The sequence below is a fragment of the Brachionichthys hirsutus genome, chromosome 8 (assembly GCF_040956055.1).
Source record: "Brachionichthys hirsutus isolate HB-005 chromosome 8, CSIRO-AGI_Bhir_v1, whole genome shotgun sequence".
NCBI lineage: Eukaryota > Metazoa > Chordata > Actinopteri > Lophiiformes > Brachionichthyidae > Brachionichthys > Brachionichthys hirsutus.
In genome coordinates, this window is record NC_090904.1 from 12,929,490 (window position 1) to 12,954,556 (window position 25,067).

Sequence of the window (25,067 nt, forward strand, 5' to 3'; positions counted from 1 at the left end):
CAGCGGCATCTGATGTGCAAACGAATCACCCGGATGCTACGTAGCGAGTCGAATCATTCTGGAGCTGCAGTCGGTAAATGCAGCAGTTTGAGTCACATTTGAAAATGAAACACTCTCAGTATCTGCACCCAAACTGTTCTCGTCAGTCAGCACGACCATGTACCGGCCCCCGTGATGACCTGGCGACTCGTCGTTGCTTCCCCCCCCCCCCCCATAAGGGCAAATACATGTTCAATTACCCCAATTATGTCATGCCTGAAAAAATGCCCCTTGAACGCCCCATGGCAGTGAGTATAAGACGTAGAAAAATATTTACCACGTCCTATCGAGCGTTATTAAATATTAAAAGTTGATAAAATGTCCTTTGAGCAGTCAGCACACTCGTCCACCACGCCCTCCCTCTCCCTGAGGCTTATTTCGTATCACCGTGGATCTTGAAATCCCGAGCACAAACCCCAAAATAACCCTGCATTCACCCCCCCTTCCCTCTTTCATTTTCACCCTCTGCTTCGTTTATGCTTTTTTACGACTCTGGTTTTCTCCAGTCGGCTTGAAGAAAGGGCCCCGTTGCATCGGTGTTTCCATGACAACGGCAAAGCAGAGCATCTCCAAGGTCAGCGCGAGAACACCTGGAGCCAAGCGGGGCTGTCGTGGTGTTGTTATTGGACTGGTTCTTGATAAATCGTCACCAGACACGCGTTGTTAATTATTTCTGGAGTTGCACAAGTAACACGACACGGATCTCCATCCCTGTATTTGATGAGGAGTAGAAGAATATGTCCTGATAAAGCGGGAGAGAGACAGTTCAAGAGAGGAGAGAGGAGTGTTTCCAAACAGGAAAGTGGATTACATCCATTATTTAGGAGCTGCTGAGATAGAGAAGTGTCTGCAGGATACAAACGTCTCCTCCGAGCCTCTTTGTGGGCCGCAGTACTTCCTAAATAAGGCCCCATTACTTCACAAATTATAGACGGAGCTCTAAATGTAGTATAAGTCATGCAAAATTGACATTAGCCCGTCTGTTTTTCAATAAATCCCCAACTATGGTGCTCGCATTCTTAAAATAAATGTTAATGAGTTTTAATGCGTGCGTCTCGCGTGAGAGCAGATAGATGAACACAGGCATGTGAGACCGTTGCATCAGGCGCAAAACACACACACACACACACACACACACACACACATTGAAGCCAAAAAACTGGGGCAAAAAAAAAAGCTCAGATGCAGCCGTTTGATTGCGATGCCTCATCTCATCTCTGCTTCCCAGTTCCCCTCATGAGCAGCAGATTATCTCCACAGGGGCATCTTGAATGCACACGTTTGAACATATGGCATCAAAGTTCCTTTATGTTCTGCAGGATGCTCTAGAACAAACACACAGCTCACGCATCAAACAGCTGGAAACGGATGTGAAGATGTCACCCTTTAAACCACCCAGCCATCCGCATCAGCACTGAACGCTGTTGGAGGGCACGTCCCATTTTCCCGCCTTCTTTTCTCCCGCCATCCTTCCTCTCGTCTCCTACGTTGTAGTTTCAGGGATGAAAACAAGAGCTTCCCTGCATCCTACCAGAGACTGCACCTGGTGATCCTACCAGATCACTGGCCTGAAATAGAAGCGCCGCTTGCCAACAGGAAGTCTTTCACAGTGGATACAGGAACAAGAGAAAGGCCCGTTAAGGGTCCGGGAAAAGCACAAATCAAAGTAACCAATGGAAGGAGAGGTGGAATATTTAGCAGGCTGATCCGCCTGAGGTTTTGATGTCGTGAAAGGATTGAAGCGCTCCGATTTACCTTTTTCATACACGCTTACAAAAAGGCCTGAAATAAAATCAGCTTCTTCATTCTGTGACTGAAAAACGACGCCGAAAGCAGAGATGCAGCAAAAGTCTATCTCCGTGCCGTTAGACAAGTCGCAGGACGTGGGCCAGCCTCGCTCGTCAGGGGCAGATCTGAATCCATGGGGGAGATGCGGGGTACACCCCGGACGTGTCGCCAGCGCATCGCGGGTCCACAGACACAAACAACCTTTCACGCACACACTCTCGTAACACGAAGTTAACGTCGGAACGATGAATTCACTTGAATTGCTCGTTTTCGGAGGACTCACGGGGAGAACATACAAACTCCACACGGGTGGGACTCGAACCCAGTACCTTCTTGCTGTGGGTGTGACAGCGCTAACCGCTACGCCACCGTGCTGCCCAGATTTGATTTTTATTGTATTAACGTTAGCAGGTAATTATTATCCTATGACCAAGATGTAAAGTATTATCCAATTATACTGATAAAGTCTAAAAACATTTGTCAATATTTCACATTTGAGACAAAACACAAACAACAAGCACACCTTCTCAATTGTTGAATATATTATTTTATTTTAACATCATCATAGTTGAACTTTTAATTTTCCCTTCATTCATTTAAAATGATCACCTCTGAATGTACACACACTGCAAACCGTCAAAAATATGCAAACAAATGCAGGCTTGTGCTATAGTCTGGTCAGATGTCTAAAAAACAGTGGCACTGGGGGGGGTAGAGAGAGAGAGAGAGAGACACTGAAACCGGTAAAGACATGCACAGCATCGTTGTGAGCACCGGCGATGAGGGGGCGTCGTACTTCCGTGGGATCCTCTCGGAAAAGTTCAGACGTCTCATCGTGTGAGCACGGCACGAAACGCCAGACACAAGTCGTAGTTCATTAATGAAACTGTTCAGGCACATCATTGTTTTTTATGGTTTTATATTTTCTGGAAAAGTCTGACTGTAAATGCAGAATGTGGAACAGAAAAACAAGAAAAAACTGAAAGAAATAAGAATAGAAGAAGGAAAAGGAAAATCTTGTCGGTAACTCAATATTGATATGTGTGTGTGTGTGTGTGTGTGTGTGTGTGTGTGTGTGTTCACGGTTACGTGCATTTCTGTGGAATGGAGTGGTGATGCGAGGACTTGAGTAGCGATTGTGAGCGGCTGCCAGCCGTCCAATCAGATGCTCAGGTCTTTGGGGCTGTCCCTGTAGGTCTTCTTGGGCTCGGGGAACGTGGGCTTGGAGGACCGCCCGGCCCCCGTCTTCAGAGTGCTGTAGTACTCCCTCACCTTAGCCGCTACAAAATGGTCATCATCCTCTTCGTCCTCCGAGTCGTCCCTTCTGGACCGCTCTATCGGGGAGAAGCCTCGCTCCAGGCTTCGGGTCCGGTACTGCCGCTCGGGGGAATAGCCTCCGGTTGCGTAGCGTCCGTCCCTCCCCGTTCTCTCGGGCGAGCGCCCCCGCAGCAGCGAGCTATACCTCTTGTAGGCCGAATCAGAGTCTGGAGTGCGCACTCTGGGCAGGTTGACGTCCCTGTACCTGTCTCGCTGCTCACGGGACGCCAGGTCCCTCAACAGGCTGTCCCCTCTGTAAGCTCTGTCCACGGAGGACGCTCGCAGCAGCAGACTGTCCTCCCCAAAGAGGCGCTCATCCCTGGGCAGCGATGGAAGCGTCGCCTCCCTGTTCAGGCGGTCCAGTGCTGGCGCCTCATGGAGGACGCTGTCCTCATAAGGAAGGCTGGGTTCAGGAGACCTGGGCGGCTCCGTCACGCTGGGCTTCTCGTTGTCACGGATCTGTCTCTCCGGGGAGGCTTCCCTGCGGTAGGGCTCCGAGGAATGGGCGTGGCGTCTGGGGGAGTGATGCCTGGAGCGGTGAGGGGAGCTGCGGCGGTGCGGAGAGCGGTGAGGAGAGCGGTGAGGAGAGCGGTGGCGGTGTGGTGAGCGGTGAGGAGAGCGGTGGCGGTGGTGAGAGGAGGAGTGGTGCCCGTGGCTGTGTCCCTTGTCAGGAGAGCGGTGGTGGCTCCGGTGGGGGCTCCGGTGGGTCCTGCTGGAATGGTGGTGGTGGCCGCCGCTACTTCCCTTGCTCTCCTTCTTCTTGAATAACTTTGCTACGGACGTTTTCTCCTTCTGCTTCCCCGCGCTGGTTTTCTTGTGGGGGGAGCGGTGGCGATGCCTGGAATGGTGTGGCTTGCCGGAGTGGTGGTGAGCGGGCTCTTTCTTGCTCCGGGATGTTGGGTTGGGTTCTGGAGGGTGGCTGGACTGCAATGGCTCATAGCTTTGGGGCGGGGCGCTCACTTCCGCAGGGTTTTGTAACCCTGAGTCTGGATTGGCTGAGCTGTTGTTGGGGCTGCGGCCTGCAACACAGTGTGGATATACAGACGTGGGCACGCCGATCAAACATGCATAAAGGCTCGCTTTTAACATCAATCGTGCCGAATCGGTCAGACATGAGGCCGAGGACATTTTCCAATGAAAGCCATACGGATGTTAATGCCAGAAAAAGATGGCACAGAAGCAGCCAATGATGGAGCATTAGTGTAACGCATGAGAATAAAAGGCAGTGACACGAAGGCAGCCATGGCTTCAGGAGACTTGCTACCGACGACAAACCTGTTTCCAGTTAGATCTCTCCGGTGGGACCCGGTGAGGCGCCTGGACGGAGGCCGACATGCTGCACGTCCATTCTACTGATTTACATGCGCTTCCATGCACTGTCATGGTGCCTTTTACAATCTGGAATTGTTTAAAGCAGCTTAAACGCTCAAGGCGAGGCCCAAACGCGTCGACTGCATTGCAGCCACGAGACGGGATCTGCATTAATTCAGCTACAAGAAGAAGCTAGCAGCTAACAGAGCAGGTTCGATGTCTCAACTATTATATATATACGAGGCATGTGCTACCTTTTGTTTCCAATAGATGAAAGAATACACAAATATATTGAAACGGCGGAGTGGATTTATATGCATGAAGTACAGCATGGGCAAGAGCAAAATCAGGATGGATAAAGAGAGAGATAAAGAAAAAAATAAAGTGGGGGGGGGGGGGGCGGACGACAGGGGCGGACAGTTACAAACCGTGGTCTGACTTTGGAGGACAGAGGCCTCCCCCATCTTGTCATTTCTCATACATGCAGTGAGATGGGGAAGCACCATCCCTGAAGGAAGACAAGAGCCCGGGGCGATATCGGAAGAAGGAAAGATTTAAAAAAGCAAAACAGAAGACAAGAGAAGAGCACATATTTTAGATCGAAGGAAGAAGAGTAGAATTATTGAGCTGATTTTTCAATGAAAAAATTGTGTTTATTTGATCACCGAGTCGTTGAGAAGAAAGAAGCATAACCAGAAACCCGTCAGTGGAAACCATTTACACAGAAACGTCCAGTCACACACACACACACACACTCAGAAATACAAACCCACACACACACCTTAAGATGTAGACAGAAGCAGCAGAAACCTCCAAAATGAAGACAGTGATATTTGATCACCCACAAAAACAAAAAAAGAGAACAGTGTATGAAGCAGTTTAACATCGCTTACAGAAAAGAAAAAGAAAAACTATAAAGTACAAACAATGACCCAAAATGTACAAGTTCACATGACGTCATATCGGCGCGTAAATCAAATTACATTGATGAGCTGCTAGACAAATGCATCTCCACTCCAAGGATCAAAGAGAAAACATGATGACTCTTGAATATCAATAAAACTGGTCAATACGATAAAAAAATAAAACTTCCATAAATATTATGGAAAATAAACAGAAACAAAAAATCAATTTACACTTTTGACAAGTTCATGCAGCAAATATACTTTGACCCATTAATATGTGGCTTTGATTAATGGCTCTTTACATGGAACAACAAAAATAGTTGCCTCTATTCTTTTCACCGCTGTACAAAGCGTCTATATAACTGGAGCAACATGGGCGGCGTTCCAATCATCACAGCTTCTCAATGACACTGACAGTGGGTGCAAGAAAAATCCATGGATCAGTGAATAATGCCAAGCACAGTATCATGAGACAACAAAAAAAAAGCCTTTTCTTCAATACAGTTCAGTTAAAACCCCTCGAGCGTTCAGTAGCCTACATTCACCTTCAATAAATATCATAAATATGTGTGTGTGTCACTTCCTAACCGGAGCTGGTTCCCGTTGGGATGTGATGAATCAATGCTAAAATGACTGAGGTTTTAGATCCTTAAAATGACTTCCTGCCCCACCAGAAACATCAAAGCACATCGAAGCGTTGAAAAACGGACCCACCACATTCCCGTAAAGTCCCGGCACGGTGCTTTCTCTCACCGGCCAGAAGGTGAAAAGTGACAGCGGGATGAAATGGAAAGTGAGTGCAGGTGGCAGCAGGAGGAGGCTACATCACCAAGAGGAGCACCTCCACCCCCAAAATCCCAAAGACCAGTAGTGACCTCCACCAGAAAGACACCCAAGCCCCGCCTGGTGGATTGTCCCAGGTATGGGTGAAGGGTCCTGGGAGGGTAATATAGTTCTTCCTCCTTCGACCCACCACCGTCCAACCGGGCGTCCCCCCTGGCTCAAGGTGTGAAGATGGGGGAGAAGGGAATGTTTTCGTAGATTGACCCACCATATTCAGGCACGGAGCCATTGCCTCTCTTGAGCATCAGACGGGCATGCCGGCCTCCGTTCTTGATGAGCTCGATGGCTCGTGCATGCGTCATGCCCTTGGTACTCTCGCCGTTGATTTCCAAGATTTCATCTCCAACCTGGAAGGTGACCGGAGACGGAAGAGAAAGAAATGCAAAGGGAGAAGTTGTTACATTTTCAATATTCTGAACGGCCGAACAACAGCATTTTTCACTAAATTAGTAGATTCCAGATGGGAGAAAATTGTGTCGAAAGGCAGCAACTGAGAGAGAGAGAGAGAGAGAGAGAGAGAGAGAGAGAGAGAGAGAGAGAGAGACGGAGCAAACGGGAGCCAGAGGAAACTGATTCTTTGCCTCCACGCTTCAAGATATCTGTCAGCTCCGTCTGCACCGAGGGAATTCCTCAGAGCTCTTGTTGACACCTCTCTCTGCTTCACAGAGCTGCTACTATTAATACCGGTGCTAATAAGGCGTGCACACGCACACGCACACGCACACACACACACACACACACATGCATGCACACTCAAATGCGCCCCGACTGTAGTGTTTTACATACACAGAAATGCACATATGTATTGTAGATAAGCAGCTACATAGATTGGTGGATTACAATATCGTCAGACCAGTCAACCCGCTTAAGGCTCGTTTATGCCGAGCGTTAAGTACGTATACGGGTCCGGACGTTTTCTGAGAGGAGATCAAACACGATAAGCGAAGAGCAAAACAACCAGTCTACATATTGTGATGCATTTAATGGCCTCTTTAACGAATCGGTACTGCGGACGGTGAGACGTGTTGCGACGTCCAATGGAGACCACACATCTCCAGTTAAATCTTTCAGAAAAACAGAGTTGGGAAAATCAACTCCTCACATCAACTACACCAGAGGATTATTTGAAAGATGCTTTTCTGCAAAGCTGCACACGAGAGGAATACGATTTGGAGACCGATGCAGATGGTCCTACATATTGCAATAGTGGAGTCCAACTACCGGCATTCTTCCCCTTTTGTAATTTGCTAGCAATTTGGTGGGGTCTATCCCGATTAAGAAAATCCCTTGAAACATGAAAAATGGACTCAAACAGAGGCAAATGTTTCTGTGCCATAATAAACAGTCATACATCTGATTTCATCCAGCCAGAGGATGAATAATAAATAAGTTCAAGTCCTCTAGAGGCCAGTATCTTGTTTTCAAGAGACACTAGAGTATAAAAAAAGTTAAATAAATAATTTATAATTAAATACAGTATTAAATTGGTACCACAGTGAATTTGTAAATAAATAAATAAAAATCAATGCAGCTGAAGATGAGATATTCAAAATGTTACGAGTCTAGATCCAAAATGACTACAATAAAATTAAATATATTTTTTATTACACTCTACAGAGGACATTATACAGTTTAAGTTAAGTTTCAATATTAATGTAATGGTTTTAAAACATAACTTCTTGGTCAGACATTGGATGGTTTTTGCTGTTTAATTTGTTTGTCGGTTTTTGTAAAGTGTTTCCATACCCTCATGTTTCCATTGCGTACAGCCGCTCCTTCCTCAGCTAGCCTCAGTACATACAGGTCCATGTTGTATTCTTTGCCTCCTCGCAGGCTGAAGCCGAAGCCTTTGTTGTCTCGCTCCAGGTCCACCGAGTAGAACTCAGAATCCTTATGAAGACAGACCACACACACAAAGGGAGGTGAGGGCGGCACATTTGCATCACGGTTTCCGATTCTGGTCCTATTTCAGGAGCGGGGGGGACAGATGGTGCCTTCAGGAAAGTCACACCTTCTTAATAGACGGGCGAGACTTAGTGCGTCTGTACATGCACATGCGCCCGAGTAAGGATGCTGAATTATTGATGCCTTGGGTGGACAAAAAAAGAAAGCAAGAGGGAAAGAGCAGAATGTGGACACCACAAGGACAGGCAGACAGCCACAGTGGCTCCGGTCTTCAGCCCCCCCCCCGAGTCGTCCCTCTGCTGAGGGATCAATGCTATCAGTGAGAGTCATCTGAATTTCATGGAGTCATGAAATGGGTGGACGCACGAGAGTTTGCCGGTCGACTGGACCGCCCCTTCCTTACCTGAGGGGAGACTTGTGTTGGCGGTTGGGGAGGAGGGGCTTGTGGGGCTTTGAACTCGTAAATCTCCTGTTTTGGTTTGGTGTTGGTCCTGAGACAGAAAGACAAACATTAAATGAGTGGGAAAAGGGGTTCAGGTTAGAAACGATGCATTTACAGCTTCACAGAACTCTCGGCGCGCTCCTCACCTGGCTTCGGGTGCCGCCTGGAGCTGAGGTGTGTGAGTCGTGGTGATCGTGGCGATCTTCTCCGCATTGGTCAACAAAGATGCGTTTGATGACTCTGGGGGGGGGGGGGGGGGGGTAGAATTTTTTTTACATGCTTATGTCAGCATGCACTGATGCTGAGAATTGATGCTAATTACCCGCAGCGTTTAGCAGGCTAACTATTGATGCACAGCACTAAACACAAAATCAGTGACAATTTTGGGTGTTTTGGGTCAAATTGAAGCTTTGATCTGAAGATGGTGCGAGAGGGAAAGACAGAGGACCTCCCCAGTGCTACCAGTTCATCTGGTGGGAACCAAGAATGTTCGTCAAACGCCCCGACGGGGCTTCCGATCGTCATCATCGTGGATTTTAACCTCTTGGCAGAACAAGAGGAAAAGTCAGTGAACCACTAAAACCACCAGGGTTCATCCTCTGTTGATCATGAATGTGTGTAAATCTGGACATAATGCTATTGACATTTGTCTTGTCCAAAAAGACAACAGAGCTGTGCTGAGACTGTAAGCTGTGACGACGCCTGTCATCAGTGTCCTAACGCCGAAAGTAGCCGAGCCTGGTTTCACCTTGGAACAACATCCCGAGCCGGTATTTAGTCACGTCAGAAAGTTTGGACGAGACCGATCCACACAAAAATAGGGCGTGTTCAGTCTGGTGAGAAAAGAAAGATCCGCCACTCAGAGACACGACTCAGAACCGCCAAGCGCAATCTCTTCCCGTCGCTCGCCGTGCATCGGTGTCAGACGTTTGTTTGACACGCGCACATGAACACACCCACCTATTTCTCTCTGACGCACCGTCTCGCGCTCTTTGTGTCTCCTTGGCAGAGCGATTTTAGTTTGTTGTTCTAACCCCCTCCGAAAAAATATGAAAAGTTCTTCATCCATGAGAAATGAGCTGGAAAGCAACGGACGGCAGACAAATGGCTCCAATTTTTCTCCGTGTGACAGGGAATATTGCCGGCCCTTGCACACACACACACACACACACACACACACACACACACACACACCTAATTCAACAGTACTTGTGAAGCACGTCAGGTTGATCTGTCAGCACAAACTCAGAGAGCACTCAGCAAACAAACTGCACAAACAACAGACACGATCACACAAGAAGAGGAAGGTCTTCATCACCCCCCCCCCCCCCCCCCCGCCCATACACACGCATCCCATCTATCATTGGATATTTCCAGCATACCGACAGCTGAACTCCAAAGGCTGGAAACTTTCACAAGTATCTGCCGAGAAGCAGTCCTGTCAACGCTCCGGGCGCTCCAGCCATTCCGCTGCCATTTGAAACACGGCAGTCCAACACAAATAGCCGCTGCTACTCGGCTGATGATTAAAGTCAGCCTTCACAATCACGCTCCTGCTCAATGGGAGACGTTTTGCTTGAAGAACAGAGTGAATGATCTTCCTTTAAAAAGCTTAGCTGTCGTTCTCTACTCACCGTCTCCGGGAATGATGCGTAATGTGACGGTGTTCCCGGCCTCCTTGATGAGGTTGACGATGTCGGAGTGGGACTTATTGGTGATGGAGCATCCGTTTACGGCCAGGATGCGGTCGCCGACTTTCAGCTTCCCGCAGCGGTCTGCCGGGCTGCCCTCGATGATGCGCCCTATTTTGTGGGGCATGGCCACACATGCATTGCCAGCTATGGTCACCATTGACACATTGGGGGGTTTGTGTTTGTGTTACGTAGAATTTTTTTTAGAGATAAAGGAGAAGGAAAAGGAAGGGAATATTGGGAAAAGAGTAGAAGATCAGAAAGTCAAGCGTTAATTCACTGACAGACCAACACCAACAAGCCAGCCTGGACAAAGTCGCTGAGCGAAGCTGATCAGAGAACGACAGAAAATGCAAGAAGGAAACATTAAAACGTGTGATACAGTTCTAAATACTCTTCCTGTAAACCAGCACGGCTACAGATTCATCCTCCTTCATCCTCCTCACCTAAAGCTGTCCTGGTACCAATTTTCTAAAATGAGAATTAGTATTTTCACTCAAGGTAATAATGAATAAAATAATCTCAAACACCTGCCTAAGGGTTGAAGAAGACAAACCCACCCCTGACATCTCACCAAAAGCCCCAGAGGTCTCTCTGCCTGCAGCCCGACGCCAGTCAGCGCCATCGTATCTTCCTTTCTGCTGCAATTTATTTCACAGCTACTCTCCAGACTCGTCTGTAACCGACCCCTTGTTGGTCTCGTAGTTTAATCTAGCTGCACGATATTGAAGGGAAAGAAGATGAAAGAGAGGCAGAGGCGCTGTAACGTCTCTGAACAAGCGCTACTCCAGGCGCTAACGGTAACGGGTGGGCTGGCGCTCGACGGCGTCGCTGCCACGAAGCGGATTTGAAACTTTCATGCCTTCCATTAGGTTTTACGTGTCAGGTCAAATCAAAAGGAACTTGTCTGCTGGCCCGTGCTCTCCGACTACGGCCTCTGAAATGGACGTCTGACACTTTTTAAGCCAATCTGCGAAAGGTTTTAGGCCTTTTCAGTCCAGCCACACCGACGGCGGTAAGAGCGCAGAGAGCAGAACGACGGCCGTACGCAGCCGCGGCCACCCTGGAGGTGACAACGGGCTGGGGAGGTCCACAAAGCAGGGGGTGGGGCTAAAACATTCAATAAACAACCTCAGAGGGATTATCGATAGCGGTTTGCAATGTTTTATTCATGTGGCGTGTTCGGTTGTATAAACAGGTTATGAGGAGTCTTATTTACCTTCAAGGACACGGAACAAAGGACGTGTCAAACAAACAGCGAGACCAGTGGACTGCTAATCTGACTCCTTCTGCGTCTTCTGCCGCCCTCGCAATTGTGAACATCATTTCGTAGCAGTGCACCTGTCTCAGGTAACACAGTCATAGTGGAAAATCTAAAATGTCTCATATGTTGCATTCACTATTGGCTCGAGGGCAGGCACGGACAAACTAAACAAAGAAAATAGCCTTAAATGCAATATCATTACATTAAATGTGATTTGAATTGGTGAGTCTTGTACGAATGCGATGTTGTAAAATAAAAATAACGCACACAGATCACATTCATTCTGCTCGCAGCGCTCCTCGCCATTAAGTCGTCATTAGGCTTTTAGGGCCAACCTGTTTGTCAGGAGCCATTTAAGTTCAGCTCAATAATAGAACTGCTTTATGTAAGAGCCATTTTACTTTTGATCAATTATGAAAGCGTTGTGTGAGCGTAGCGGCAGCTGCAGGCAAAGAAAGGGCTTCAGCGTCTTAGTTAGACAGGTTCAGATGAAAATGAGAGCAGAACTGCTCCTTTGAAGAGTGCAGGCATTGGTCTGGTGGGAACGCAACTCGCCAGAATGTGCGTTAGTTGTCAAGCAATTTAGAGTTCATTGGTTTTTACGGGTAATACAGAGCAAGTCCATGAAGGGACAGAAAGATAAAAGACCCAGGTGATGAGGAAAAGCGTGTTTCATGTGCAATCATCAATATTGTCTTTGCAACTTTCCAAACTCCAGAAACGTGATTTCTCTCACCGAAGGTGGTTCCAGTTTCGGGCCGCGACACCGAAGAAACGATGACGAAGCCAAAGCCTTCGTTCTCGCCGCGGTGGATCTCTACGTCGTAGGGCTGCAAGGCGGATGAGACGGCGGCGCTGGAGTTGAGCGGCTGGGACGAGTTAGGGACAGCTGCGGAGGCGACTACGGCATTACCGCTGCCCCCCGCCCCGCCGCCCCCGCTGCCGATGCCGGAGGTGGAGCCGCTGCCGGAGCTGACAGTGTTGAGGGAGTTCTGGCTGCCCTGCGGGGTGCGCTTCCCCATCTCCTCCATCAGGCTGGGCGCCTGGGTGCTGCTGTGGTGGGAAGATGCTGGCGATGGAGGCACCTCTCCCTCCACTTTAACTGATGGTAGAGGAGAAGAAGGGAGTGAAAAACATGGAGCTGTACAGGTGGAGGAGGAAAGAGAGCAAGAGAGCAAGGCTAATGAAAGGAATAAGAATAAACTACACATTTAGGATAGGAAGGTGAAATTTGAAGCATATCAAGAAGAGAAATAAGAGACAAATATTAGGCAAGACAGTGTTAAATACAAAACTGCAGGGATAATAGTATAGACAAGTGAGACACGGTCAGGAAAGGACATCAAATATCTGACCTATTAATAAAAAGCCTTTTAAACAAACAGACGTATTTCTGTGCACATGAAAGACACAAGCAGAAAAGAATCTGGTCTCTGATCCGCTGTAAGCTGAAGATGGACTAACGACGCAGACTCCTAGTTGAACCTAGACATTTTATTCTACATTTAATTTCCTGTACAGCTGCTCGAGGAAGGCGCCTCATATTCTCGCCACTCCGTGGGGAACGGCAATACATTAACTTCTGGCTGCTGTCATCGGGCCGAAGGTCGACCACCCTCTTCATCATATTTATGAGGCCTTTTTTCCTTTTCTTTTTCCGCTGCTGGCTGAGGAGTGGAGCGGATTCGAACAGAGAAATGGTGAAATTCTCGAGGTAATCGCTGAACTCTGTCTTTACAGCGGCAGGTAACCGACGCGCATAGAAAGCAGGTCCCCGGGCCACCGGTGGAACGGCGATGAAAGCACGGGGTGCACTTCAGCAGCAGACCACGGTACGTGCACGTGCACGTGCACAGCAGGCTGGGACGATATGCTGAACTTGAGCATAGACTTCAACGTTGCTGTCCCTGAGATTTGAACTAACGCCAACCTATTTCTGAGAGTATGCTGCGTGAGGCGTGTCATGTCTTTACATGCAGTAATTACTGCTCTATGGAATACATTTCATCCTGCATGAATCCCACGGTAAATAAACTTTTTCACATGCACGAAGGATCGATAAGAAATGAGACACGAGCTTAGCTTATTTTCGTCACATCGCTATCAGTCTCTTTACCTCTGAGAGGCGGAGCTGCTGTTGGCCGGCGTTGGTTTGTCTGTTAGCAACATAACTCAAAAAGCTACGGCTGGATCTTGATGGAATTTTCAGGAAATGTTGGGAATGTTACCAGGAACAGATGATTGAATGGATTTGGCGATGATCCAGAGGAGATAGTGGTTTCTGGATCACTTTGAAATTTTTGTTAGCATTGCAGTCAATGGAGCGTCAAAATCTGTTCCTCAATATCTCGGCTGATTATTGACCGATGTTTATAGAATTTGACACCAACATGCAGGGTGGGGGGGGGGGGTCTCTATCTCACCACCGATTTTTATCCGGATCTGATCCAGAATGAAGTCAGGAAAAAATATTTATTTTTAACATTGAAATCCACATTTAGAGATTAAACTCCGATTCACTTTTTGCCGTACGCGTTTGGTCCTCCTCGCTTCTCACCAGCGTAGTTGGCTTTGCGTCGCACCGTGAGGTTGACGTGGCCCTGCTTGGCAGCCTGCTGCATCAGTTGCACCACCAGTTGGTGCGACTTGCCCACCACGGCGGTACCGTCCACGCATGTCAGCTCATCGCCAGACCGCAGACGCCCGTCCTCGTCTGCAGCTCCGTATTTCACTATGTGGCCGATATATATCTGAAGCACAGAGTAGATGAATCAGACTTGTGAGATCTTACGAATGTACAACAGGTCTTCTACAATTAACTCGTCTTTCCAGAGCGCCATCCATTCATCCGAACCGAGCTGCGAAGAAGAACTGCATACAGGGAAGATGAAAAGACAAACATACATGGCAAAGACGCTCCGACTAGCGCTGGGAAGACGGCATCCATTCCATCGTTCATGTCACGGAATCTTGACCTCTTGTTACATACATGGTTACAATCGAGGAAATTGGAAGCCATTGTGAGAGAAACTCACCGGCTCTCCCGCCTCATTGCCTCCGAGGATCCTGAAACCGTAGCCGGTGTCCTTCCTCCACAGGAAAATGTCCTGCTCCTGAAAGTCTGGAACTGTAAGAATCAACAGATCACAGTTAATATTCTGCTTAATTACAAAAAACCAGCACAGGAGTGGTTCTACGCCGACACCAGGACAAGAGGCAGTCCAGTTAGGGCAACGCCCACAGTATGAATCCTCCCAGCTCTGTCACTAAGATAGCACACAGTGCATAAACACTCCAGAGGTGTTAAGAAAAGAACAAAGCGCTGATCTGTCAAAATCGTCAAAAGGATCTATTTTTGGTAAAGAGCGTAGATATAAGCTTAAATAAAATATCAAAAGGTGGAATCGCTGTCACAGGAAGTTCGAGCCCACTCATTCGCAGGTTCTATAATTAGACATGATCAGCCTGAAATGTTGCTCTGATGTCAGAAATAGCACATTTCCTTTAAGCTTTTTGAATCCTATCCAGTGATGTTTCCACGTGAGTCGTCCACACGTCGGGGAGCGCCGTGCACATGGCGGGCGCGCTCATGCATGTTGGAATAGGCTATTTATTATTGAGCACAGTATGTCTTGTTCTCACTCCTCTCCCATCCACAAGAGAAAGAACAGAATCATTGCAATGCAGCACATGCCAGCTCGAGGTTCATGTAGCACAGGAGATGAGGGGTGGCCCTGGGGGGGGGGGCAGCATGTGATGGTTCTTCACTCTAAGGAAGTGTATATTTACTCATTTGTGCACATGTATGTGCATGCATTTGGATTTGCAGCTGTGTTGTCTGGGCTGACAAACACGCACACCTCCGTACGAACTCCCTGGGAGATTTCTTTTTGCCCCAGCACAGCACGCTGCTGCCAAGGCCACTAATGCCACTGTTGGGGGGGGGGGGGGGGGGGGCAGAAGGAATAAACATCCTGCTCCCAATCTGTTCCCTCAGTCAACAGTTCAAATCCCTGCGGAATTCCGCTTTATCCTCCAATCTATCACAGGGTGCCCGTGGAGGGACGAGTCGAAGGCTAACTGCCGCAATCTGCACCTGCGCTCGGGAGCCTCACCTGAGGTGCAACCCTCCTCCTGCCGATTAATTGATCCATAAATGATCTCCACAGTGAGGTAACCGGGCGTGAATGATTCTGTGTTTCAGGAAGGTGAACGAACTTCACCAGATCTCTGTGAGGACGGCAAATATCAAGCACCAACAGTCCAAAACGGCAAGGAAGGCACGACCCGAACCAGATGGATTTTAGGACAAAAGCTACATTGGGCGTAAAGATGTGGAGGACTTTCAGTCCTATACACCTGCTGGTACAGAACCAGAACTCCCTGATCTCCCTCCCCTCGTCTTGGTTTGCTTTATTCCACTCTCAGCCTTGCTATTCTAGCTGCCCACGCTCAGATCTTATCTTCACAGACATCTAAATAATGAAAATCCTTTAGAAGACGTGCCTGATGCGATTAGACAGTAAAGATTTCTCAGCCTTAACATCTAATGGATCAGAGAGTTGTTCCTTTTAATTGGACTCACCCCCCTGGCTTGACAAGGAAAATGGGGATATGCACTCCACTGTTTCTAATTATATTCCCAATTGTCCTCGTAGGGAAACCAGTTTAAAAAAGTGTGGCAATGGCACCAGTGACAAGAAGTGGACCAAAAAGAACTGGAGCACTATCATAAGCTGCTAAGATAAAATCTATTCCGCCTTTCCATCTTCATGTCCAACGAACGCATAAAAGGGCCAATAGCTAAGTCTGCTTTGTGATCCACACACACACACACACACACACACACATGAATGTAAGAACACAGCCTGGCAGTCTGTGTGGGCTGCGCTAAGCTAATCATCTGCTGGCTATGCTTTAATCTGTTGCAGCACAGAAATGGGATCAATTCTTCTCACGGCTGCAAATAACCTATTTCACCAAACGCAGAACGAATTTTAATTACACATTTTCTTTTCTTTGAATAAAAGTTATTCTATTCTAACGCTATTCCTCAGTTCTCCGTGATAACTGAGGAAAAATGAGTTTATAATCTTTGGGATTGCGTGACAACGTTGAATAACCTTAAACCTTTTTGTTACAGGACTGTAACAGGCTGATCGGTGATGCAGAAAGAAGCACCCACTAAACTGGAGTGTATTTTATACAGGCGATGGACGGACGCACCCAAGTGATACCACGTCCCTCTGCAGAAACTGTAAACCAGCTACTTACATGCAAAACACATCCCAACTTGCTCCAAAAAGCACAGCACCATTTAAACACACCAAGGATCTCCTTTGAGCAGACCCCCACCCCCCTCCCCCCTGCCCCCTGCCCGCATGCAGCCCTCGTGAAACCGCCACCAAAAATTAAATACTTACGCCTACTTTCATACATGCTCCTGGACTGGGCCCAGATCTTAAAGGGGTCCGGTTTTCTCTGAACGGCCCCGTCTGCCTGGGAGTCCTGCGGCGGCAGGCTCGGCAGGGGCTGAGAGGGGGCCGGGGGCGCGACGCTCTCGTGGAGAGGCGGCGCCAGGGAGGGGTGCGCAGGCGAATCCGTGTGGACGCTCCGGTGGCTGGACACGCTGTGCTGACTGTCCTTTCTCGACAACTGCTGTTGAGGAAGCAGGACAGCATCGTTTGACAAATGAAAGTCAGCTGACCCGACAGCCGACAAGGATGAGCACGGAAAGACGGGACAAATTTGGGAAGCGGTTTGTGAAGAAGAGAAAGAGAGAGAGACGATAAAAACTGTTGCTCCTCGGGGTAAAATAAAGCGGCAGCGGTCCAATGGCGACCGTCGTTGGGTTGTTACCTTATTTAACACAATCAAGCTGTTAAAATGAGAAATACGACTTCGGCAGCTCCTCATGATGAGGCCATTCGGTTGGAGGGCTCATCGTCTATTCCTTTTGTTTAACAGAGTGGAAAGCATTAACAAGGAGCCGCTCCTCTCAGCAAATTAAGCACTGGAAGGGTTCGAAGCGGAGGATTCACTGGGCAAGTCAAAAGCATAAACTCTCCACAGATTACCCATAAGCCCCGAAGCGACATAAGCACCTGCTCAAGGGCTTGGGGCAGGGTAGAGGATCCCCTACACAAGTCCAAGCACAAGCACACAAATGAGTACAGGTTAAACAAAGAAATATATTCTGCTCCACGGCCCCCGTTTTACCATCTTTCCAGCCTCGTCTTCATCACGACTCTGATTTCAAAGAGAAATGTTTACACACCGAATGTCGGCAAAGAAAGAGGAAATGGCAGCGCTCTCTTCACACCGTGCGACCTCCCAGCAGTTTGGATGTGACGGATGAAAACGGAGCAGGCAGCTCCGTCTGTTCGCAGATATCAAAGTGTTCGGCCTTCAAAGAGAAGCCGTGTGTTCAATCCCATTTTGACTTATCGCTCCCTGAATCAGCTTTTCCCACACCTCTGCCATTCACGTTGAAATTCATCAACCTTGTTACAGACATAAAGATCAGCACCGAAGCAAACGGTGGATCCAGCTGGAACGCTCACTCTGCATCATCGCCCAGGTGCTGGGCTTCAGATGTCACGTGTAGACCCCCCCCGCCCCCCCGGCCCACCCCCGCTCCTGCACAGCATGATTATTTTGGTCACTTTGATACCTTCAAACAAAATGGTGTCTCCTTCAGTCAACAAGGCAACATTTTCTTTGTTTTTTTGTTTTAGTGCAGAGTTTGATGCACAGAAAGAAAAAATCGAAATCATATTCCCCTTTCCAATGAAAACAAATCGCTTGTTCTTGATGGGTCTATTGGATCTGACCTTCTGCAGTCAGCGTGCTCTGCCTCTGCGCTCCGGGAATGGCCTAATATGCTTGTTTCTCCTGCTCCAACAACTTATTAAGGAGGCCGAGGATGGAAAGGAGGAAGGGAAGCGCGTACGGGACAATGAAACCAAATCCGCACCACGGAGCTCTGATTCATTGCAGCATTATCCTTGTCTCAAGTGATTTCTTGCACTTAAACAAGCCCAAAAGAGCCAGACAATACATAGAAGCGTACATCCCACCTACCAGCTAATACGGTACGTACCCAGCACCAACACACCACACCTCATTCCCAAAAACCTTCCACCCACCCAAACATCACATACCCTCCTAGTGTAATCTCTGTATGGAGGCGCCAGCTCAAAATCGTCCTGCAAAACACAAGAATCATCAAAAACATTCGGTCAGACGATCGACAGGATCCCTCAATTAGAGCAGCAGGGATGGCGGGGGGGGCGTTTCTCAGCTGCGATCATACATTCAACGCTCGCTCTGCAAGTGCAACAAGATCAGCGGCGTGTTGGCAACGGCGCTCACGCTGTGCATCAAAGCCCTTCGGCCCAGCCCACGCCAAACAGGAGGACGGGGGCGCCGGCGTGAAGGCACAGGGATCCGCCCCCGCACACAGCACGCTATCCCCATACCTACAATCAGACCCATGTCACCAGCACGAGTTACACCTTTACAGGGGGGAGTTGGAAATGAGGCTGGGGGGGGCAGGCAGTTAAAGTGGACCCGAGAGTTCCCCGCCATGTGGATGAAGGACGGATCAAGGATGGATGGATGGGAGGAGAGAAGGAATACAAGTAATACTTACCAGTTTTGGGCTCTTCTTTGTAGGCGCCACCCCTGTTAAAGACAGAAACGTAAGGGGGGGGGGGGGGGGGGCAAGAGGTTAACAATGCACATTTACCATACCGTCAATTTTCAGAAAAAAAAGAAAAAATATTCCCAGGAATTGGCGAGTCTAGAAGAATATGACAGCGCTGGTCTATCCCTAATATCCCTCTCTCTATTTTCCCCTCCGCTTGTGGCGCTTGAGGAGGGAGAGGGGAGAGCAGGGTGTGTAGGCAGCGCCATCCACCCGCATCAACTGCTGCGGCCAGCGCTCGGCTCGACTGGTGCCGCGGAAGCGTGAAGCCAGCCCCCCCCCGCCGCCCCCCAGGGCTAAACCCGGCGCTCGGTAGTCCCAGGCTACCCGACGGCGACGCACGCATCCGAGTGAGCGCGTGGTCGAGGGAGGAAAGAAAAGGACAAAAACAAAAAAATACTGGAGCGCAAACAAAGCAGCACGATAAAGACACAGAAGTAAGAGGCAGCGGCGCCCTGTACTCTGTACTCGGTACTCGGTACTCTGTACTCGGTACTCTGTACTCTGTAGCATTACCCATGGAAAAGGAGTCCAAGATACTGAACATTAAATTATAGGCAACCGTCAGTTCCCCTCTTACTGAGACCATCTTCCTGTGTCCGCTGAGCGCGGCGCTCCACTGTCGAAGGCTCCGGCATCTATAGGCAGCAGCAGCGTCCTCCCTTTCTCCCCCTCTCCTGCTGCCCTTTTTCCCTTTCTCTCTCTCTCTCTCTCTCTCTCTCTCTTACCTCACTGCACACTCCTCCCTCAGCATCATCTCTCCCTCCCTCCCCTTTCCATCTCGGTCTCCCAGCCACCCCCACATGCTGGTAAACATCCATGCAGCGGCGCACACACGCACACACGCACGCACGCACGCACGCGCGGGGGCATCGGGATGTTTTTGCATGGACCTCCCCGACACTAATCGAAGTATGTTTAAGGAATGACGGACAGGAGAGCACAAAAGACCTGCCGGGTGACTGAAATACAAACGCAGCCTCGATCCTCACAGGCGGCGGCTCCTTAGGCCGCCGCCCCCTCGCTCGCTGCTTCCCACCTCCCTCAACGTCGCACAAAATAAACACTTAACATGAAGTTATGCAAATAAGAAGGGGAAACAAAGAAAGTGCACGAGCCTCCGTGTGCGTTTACCTCTGTAATACTCAAAATTCAACAATGGGTGGAAGCAGGAATTACAAAAATATCCGACGTGATCCGGCTATCCAACGACCACAAGACGAGAGCGAGACGAGAGCGAGACGCGGCGGCGGCGGCGTCTGAACTGAGGAAACGGGCCACTATCGTGTGTCAATCCTAGAGGGAAACGGGGAGGATGAGGAAGATCTCAAGCGCACACCCTCATCTTCATCTCTCACACATCTGGCTTCATTCACAGCTGACAGCTCCAACTGCGTAGTGTCTGCAATCTTTGCTGTATCCTTCCTCTCTCTTCCCTCTCTCTCTCTCTCTTTTTTTTATATCCCAATGTTTTCAGTCAATAGGAATCATCCACTGAAGAGCGTAACGATTCCCCAAATCAGACATGTACGTCGACGTACACCGTCAATCCGGAGCCGCTCTCCCCAGACTAAGCATTCCGGCTGTCAAACTGTCAGACCGATGTCGGCCAGTCATTCATCCGTCTCCCGTACCCGGTTTTCTCACAGCATGTCCTCTTAAATCTTTAATCAACCACACTGGTAAACAGACCTGACACGATGATGGCAGTAATAAACCCGTCAGTCCCAGGTTGATTCAGGTCCGTTTGTGTGTCTGAACTCGTCACAGAAGGTTTTTGTGGATGCTCGGGCCAACCTCCAGGTCCTAATTACAGACAGCGGTGCAGACCGGTCCCTAAGTCTGTGCAGCCTGTGCTAAAGCCGGCTGCAGTTTTCTCGAGGTAAAAGCGGCGAGCGGTCGACGTGCGGCTGCGGACGCAGGTGAGGAGATGCCAGCCTCCGTCTGCAGAGCCCCGAGGCCGCGGCGCTGCGGCTGCACAGCGAGCTGCTCGCCTGCTCACACTGCAGAACCCTGGAACTGGGGGATCAGGATTATTACTCCAGCATTTACGTGCCAACTGGGGCACGCAGTTAGAATATCAACAGGAAGAATGTGTTATAAACACCGAGCACGGCGGTCACTAAACGGAAGCCGTTATTAAGCAGATTATATTTTATGTCCACAGTGCACGTGTGCGCATCGCTGTTGATAGATCTCGAATTGGAGTGCCGAGTTCCAATAAGAAGCTCCATCTGCCTGCGGGGGGGGGGGTCACCTGGTCTCAACAAGCAATGATTCATAGGTCGAGCCTCCAGGAAGTCGAACATGAGGCGAGGTGAATCGTGGCAGCTCCTCCCACGCAGCGATTCATTATGATGCCATTGAAATGCAGAGTCAGCAGAAGCGTATATGTGAAGAGGGCACAATAATTCACCGCTTCCTGTCCGGGGCAGTGAATTGATTCTTGCTTTGCTCTGTGCAAGGACCCATCACCAACATTTAGCTCTTTCTAACGGGCGTGTGAGTGCAGACAGCCACATACGATCGGGTCTGTGCCCTTAAAGGACCCTGATCCGGAGTGCTTTTTGACAGGAGGCATTTACGAGCAGCCCATGCACTCGCCCAGCACTATTCCAACAAGGACTGGCGAGCGAGGCAATGAGTCATTTGTTGTTTTTACACATTTTAAGTCAGGCATTGACAGGGAAAAAAAACACACATTTCAACCCGTCTGTCTTCAAGCGTACAATAAATCTCTTTCAAACTGCACTTTAAAGGCAATGAGGGGAAACGCAATAAAAGCTAAACGCCCTTTTGTGCTTCACTCTTACAGATGCTTTTTAGACGAACCGTTTTCCAAGAAGTCTGGCAGATAATCCGAGGTCACACACGTCTCCGGGTGCCTAACTTTGTTTGCTTTCGTCCCTCAGCCTGCTGTCCGTGTCTGCTGGTTGTGTGGAAGGACGAGCCGTGACCGCTCAGCATCGACCGGCGTGTCGCCATTGATTGTTGCCCATTTGAAGTGGGGTGTGGGGTGGGGGTGGGGGGGGGGGGGGGGTAGTGCAAAAGAGAGGGTAGAACATCATGGGGTTTCTTCACCACGTTTCTGATCCTCTACTCTCCCACCCTCTACCCACTGCAGCGCTCTCTCTTTATTTCCTGCATTCGCCGATAGGCTGTTGCAGCACAAATGACCTCGGGTTGATTGTTGTACCTGCCAGGCCTTACAAACATTTTCGTATTGAGCTATTGTGAGGCTGCGTTTTCGCTACCGAAGGGTACGCAGCAGGTGTACGAGTGTCGATGGGAAATACTACATTCACGCCTTTTAAAAGGGAACGGAGAAGAGGAAATTAAGGCCTGCCGCTATGGCGAGACAGCAAATGATGTTATGTCAGGGCATCGGCAATGGAAAATGAGCACATTAGACTAGTGTAATTAGAGAAATGAACGAAGGGTGCATCACCAAACACACACCTAACTGAAGTAATAAATCATTGCCTTGTGTTTAATCTAAAAAACAGTGTCAAACCTCCCAGTCTGTATGTTTTAATTGTACCAAAGGGGTCATGCAACAACATCCCCCCCCCCCCCCCCTTCCACAGCAACATTCAGCACATCCTGAGTGATGAGGTGCTGAAGTGAAAACACATTTTCACAGGCATGCTATCACTCTGCAAGCATGTGCTAACGAGTGTGTGCTCCGAACCAGAGGGATTGGCTCCCATGTTCATGTGGGCGAGTGGGTGTGAATCTACAATCTGACAGCGGGGGGGGGGGATCGAAAGGGAGAAGGGAGAGAGGAGCCGCACGAAATTAAGCACATAGCAGGATTTTACTGCCACAAATCTCTAATTGGACGCACGCCTCGCGGAGTTTGAGGCTGCCGTGCACTGTGCTCGTGTATTCCGGAGCGTGCGCGAGCTGCGCTTTCTCAGGGATGAAGAGATTCTTGATGGGAGGAAGAAGAGTGAAGAGTAAAGGAACACAAAGGAGAAAGAGATGTGTGTGTATGATAAGATAAGATGAAGACCCCAATTAGAGACCAGCGAGGTGGTGAGAAAGCAATGAATAAAGTAAAAGCCAAAGAGCTGGAACCTTGGCTTATGTTCTCATTAGTGTGTGCGTGTGTGTGTGTGTGTGTGTGTGTGTGTGCGCGAGCAGCAGATTCAACGCATGAATGACGCAGTGCAGGGTTTTCTGAATCAGGTAACAAGGGCAAAGCACGCTCAGAATGTTGGTGGTACTTGAACCAAAATGTGGATTTCACCTTAAAAGTAACGTCTTACGCAACGACGAGTCATCTTACGTCTAAGAATATCAAAGTACTCGCTGCAAATGTTCTATTTGTACATTTGAAACGGTACTATTTCTAACTCATTTGGTTTCACCCATCTTCATTGTTCGGTTCATCAGACCCCGGTGCCATTAGGTTCTGTGTGAGGGCACACACACACACACACACACACACACACGCACACGCACACAGAGCATCAGCTGACTTAAGAGAAGATTCTTGCACTCTGGTGACCTTTAACCACCAGAACAAGATGGAAGGAAGCCAAGAACTGTCCAGGGTGGAAGATTAGATTTCTCTGTCGTCATCAAAGCCGATCAAGATGATAGTGAAAAACGGGGAATCAGACCATCAAAGGATCGATCGAGCAAAACACATTTCCTCAATCAAAGAATCAAAAATGCTCCACTTTCACCTCGACTTTTGAAAAGCTCCAGATTGACCCTTCATACTTCATTTCTCTGGAAAAGCCCCTGCGGTGTGGGCGGGGCTTTGAGACATGAAAGACATTTCACTGTTGGTTGGACAAAACAAAATGTTCCATGCCAGATTTATCAGCATGCAGTCGTGTTCCGTTATTAATCTTCACGATGCACCAAAACAAAAAAAGCGGATCCTGCCGGAACACTTTATCTGACTCTCATTTTCCTCTTTGCTTGTGCTTCTCTGCTGACTGGAATCTTTCGTGTCAGTCAGCCCAGCAGGATAAAAGCCATCCAGAAAAGACCTCGACTAATGCTGGTTCACTGAAACACTTCATACACAATCTCATTATCCATAATTCTGTTCTGTTCTATCAAAGCTAATTACTGCATTTACACACGCCCAGCTAAAACACCTCCTTATTTATTGACAGTGCATTAAGCCCCTGATCCCGATGAGGCTCCACATTGTGTATACTCACATGCTGGGGAAAAAAAAATCCACTCTTTAGCAAAAAGCCAGTTAGCTGGAGTGGAACGGATTGGTCGTATTTGGAGTGCGATTTGTGTATGGAGAAGAAATGCATGCACGTCATTGCAACGATGAGAATGAACAGTGAGACTACGACGAGGAGCTTTCACCACCATTCAGGCCAAATTCCCTCGACAGTTTTGAACACACAAACTCTGCACGTGCGCGCACGCATAAAACCTTCGTTATTTGAGTTGATGAGGCCCAAAGGCAAACTATCGACAGTCCGACAGAGGAAACAGACCAATTACTTGTATCGCGTAATGTGTGTAGAGTCTCACAAGTCTGAGGGGGATTTAGGGAGAAAATACTCAAATTCAATCACTCCGGTTTTATTCTACATTCACAGCTGCCTTGTGTCCATTTACCTGGGCAGAGCGAGACGCAGATTATAAGCTTTGCATAAAGAGAGGCAGAATATTCACACATGAGCTTCTCTCCCAGGTTGAACAGTATCGTCATGGTTCCTCCATTCTTCTTCTCTCCTCCTCTGCCTCTTTTCCATCTCAAGACAGCTGTAAAGTTCTGATAGCTAAAGCTCCTCTCTGTCAGCGCCTCACCCTCCCCTCCCCCCCTCCCCTCCCCTCCGCCCCTCCCCTCTCACTTTCAGCATTTCCTCAA

The 25,067-nt window shown here is 48.8% G+C and overlaps 1 protein-coding gene across 1 annotated transcript in view; it reads right to left on the reverse strand.

Moving 5' to 3' along the window:
* Positions 1-6,281: 6,281 nt before the first annotated feature.
* The window catches only part of magi1b (membrane associated guanylate kinase, WW and PDZ domain containing 1b), a 72,501-nt gene continuing 53,715 nt past the window's right edge, over positions 6,282-25,067 (reverse strand). Inside the window, exons 13-23 of the mRNA XM_068742854.1 lie at positions 19,160-19,191; positions 17,610-17,612; positions 16,929-17,163; positions 14,541-14,632; positions 14,063-14,255; positions 12,242-12,607; positions 10,185-10,388; positions 8,697-8,790; positions 8,512-8,599; positions 7,950-8,093; positions 6,282-6,550 (exon numbers count right to left, since the gene is read on the reverse strand). Of these exons, the coding sequence (XP_068598955.1) occupies positions 6,362-6,550; positions 7,950-8,093; positions 8,512-8,599; positions 8,697-8,790; positions 10,185-10,388; positions 12,242-12,607; positions 14,063-14,255; positions 14,541-14,632; positions 16,929-17,163; positions 17,610-17,612; positions 19,160-19,191 (1,640 nt within the window). The 3' untranslated portion in view covers positions 6,282-6,361. The remainder of the gene's footprint in view (positions 6,551-7,949; positions 8,094-8,511; positions 8,600-8,696; positions 8,791-10,184; positions 10,389-12,241; positions 12,608-14,062; positions 14,256-14,540; positions 14,633-16,928; positions 17,164-17,609; positions 17,613-19,159; positions 19,192-25,067) is intronic.